Source organism: Toxotes jaculatrix, chromosome 2 (assembly GCF_017976425.1).
Source record: "Toxotes jaculatrix isolate fToxJac2 chromosome 2, fToxJac2.pri, whole genome shotgun sequence".
NCBI lineage: Eukaryota > Metazoa > Chordata > Actinopteri > Toxotidae > Toxotes > Toxotes jaculatrix.
Genome location: NC_054395.1, coordinates 3,622,319 through 3,623,701, shown reverse-complemented (window position 1 = coordinate 3,623,701; position 1,383 = coordinate 3,622,319). Strand labels below are relative to the sequence as shown.

The window sequence follows — 1,383 nt, the reverse complement described above, 5'->3', positions numbered from 1 at the left end:
TCAACTGTCACAAGTAATTATTTCAATGGTGATGAACTTTAGTGTAATAAAGTGTAATGTTGTATAATGAGGCAAACGTCCAGTAAAAGAGGTCAAACAATGCTGTGACTTCAGGCCTCCAGGGTTTGAAGAAGTTCTTTACATATTAGAATCTAATTTTGTGGAGAGTTTAATGAGATCCATGGAGGCTAAAGCAGCCTAAAAATAACTTTCCACAGTCTTTAACTGTTCAGTCTCTGAATGTTGGAAACAAACATTCACAAAGTGCATGTTGAGGTCAGGTGTCTGTGAATGAATAAGACACTCCAGCACAGGTTGAATGTTAGCGATTATTGGAAAATGAGAGCTCTTTTTCAGTTTCTTTTCATTGTTTTTTCTTTAATGAATTTGTATAATGTATGCTCTTTATGTAGTCTGCCTGTTCTATGACTGAACATTTACTATTAGATGACATTAATGGATGATGAATTTAATGTCACATATATAACTCTTGGCGGTCTTGTAGATGTGAATAAATACAAATATCTTTATTTCTTGATAGTTTTTACAGCATATATTCTCATAATCTGCTTTAATGGCACCATTGTGAGTCTCATCTGGATTCACAGAAACCTCCATGAGCCTATGTACATTTTCATTGCAGCTTTGCTGCTGAACTCTGTTGTTTTCAGCAGTGCTATGTGCCCAAAGTTGTTAATTGACTTTTTATCAGAAAAACAGATCATATCATTTTCAGCCTGTCTCCTTCAGTTTTTTCTGTGTTACTCCTTAAGTGGTTCAGAATTCTTACTGCTGGCAGCCATGGCCTATGACAGGTATGTGTCTATATGTAAACCTCTGCAATATCCGACTATCATGAAAAAAAACACTGTCAGTATTTTTTTGGCTTTAGCTTGGATTGTACCTGCTTGTGAGATTGCAGTTCCAGTTATACTGAGTTCTGATATGAAACTGTGTCATTTAATTTTAGATGGAATAATCTGCAACAACTCACTTTACAATCTCCACTGTGTGAGTTCAAGGGCACGAACTATATTGGGTATTGTTGCTGTGATAATCACTGCACTTTTCCCTCTGCTCTTCATACTTTTTACATATACTAGGATACTTGTAATATCTTATCAAAGTTGTAAAAATGTGAGGAAAAAAGCTGCACAGACCTGTTTACCTCACCTGATGGTTTTAATTAGCTTCTTCTGTTTATGTGCATATGATGTTATTATAGTTCGACTGGGGTCTGATTTTCCAAAAACTGCACGTTTAATTATGACTTTACAGACGATTCTGTATCATCCTCTCTTCAATCCAATTATATATGGGGTAAAAATGAAAGAAATATCTAAACACCTGAAGAGTTTGTTCTGTCAAACCAAAGTCATCTAA

At 35.1% G+C, this 1,383-nt stretch overlaps 1 protein-coding gene across 1 annotated transcript; it reads left to right on the top strand.

The window, feature by feature from the left end:
- The first annotated feature begins 447 nt into the window (after positions 1–447).
- LOC121198693 (olfactory receptor 11H1-like) lies at positions 448–1,383 on the top strand. Its single transcript, XM_041062981.1, has one exon. The coding sequence runs from the start codon at positions 448–450 to the stop codon at positions 1,381–1,383; it is 936 nt and encodes a 311-aa protein (XP_040918915.1).

Coding starts and splice junctions, on each gene's coding strand:
- LOC121198693 (XM_041062981.1), top strand. CDS start 448: ATGACATTAATGGATGATGAATTTAATGTCACATATATAACTCTTGGC.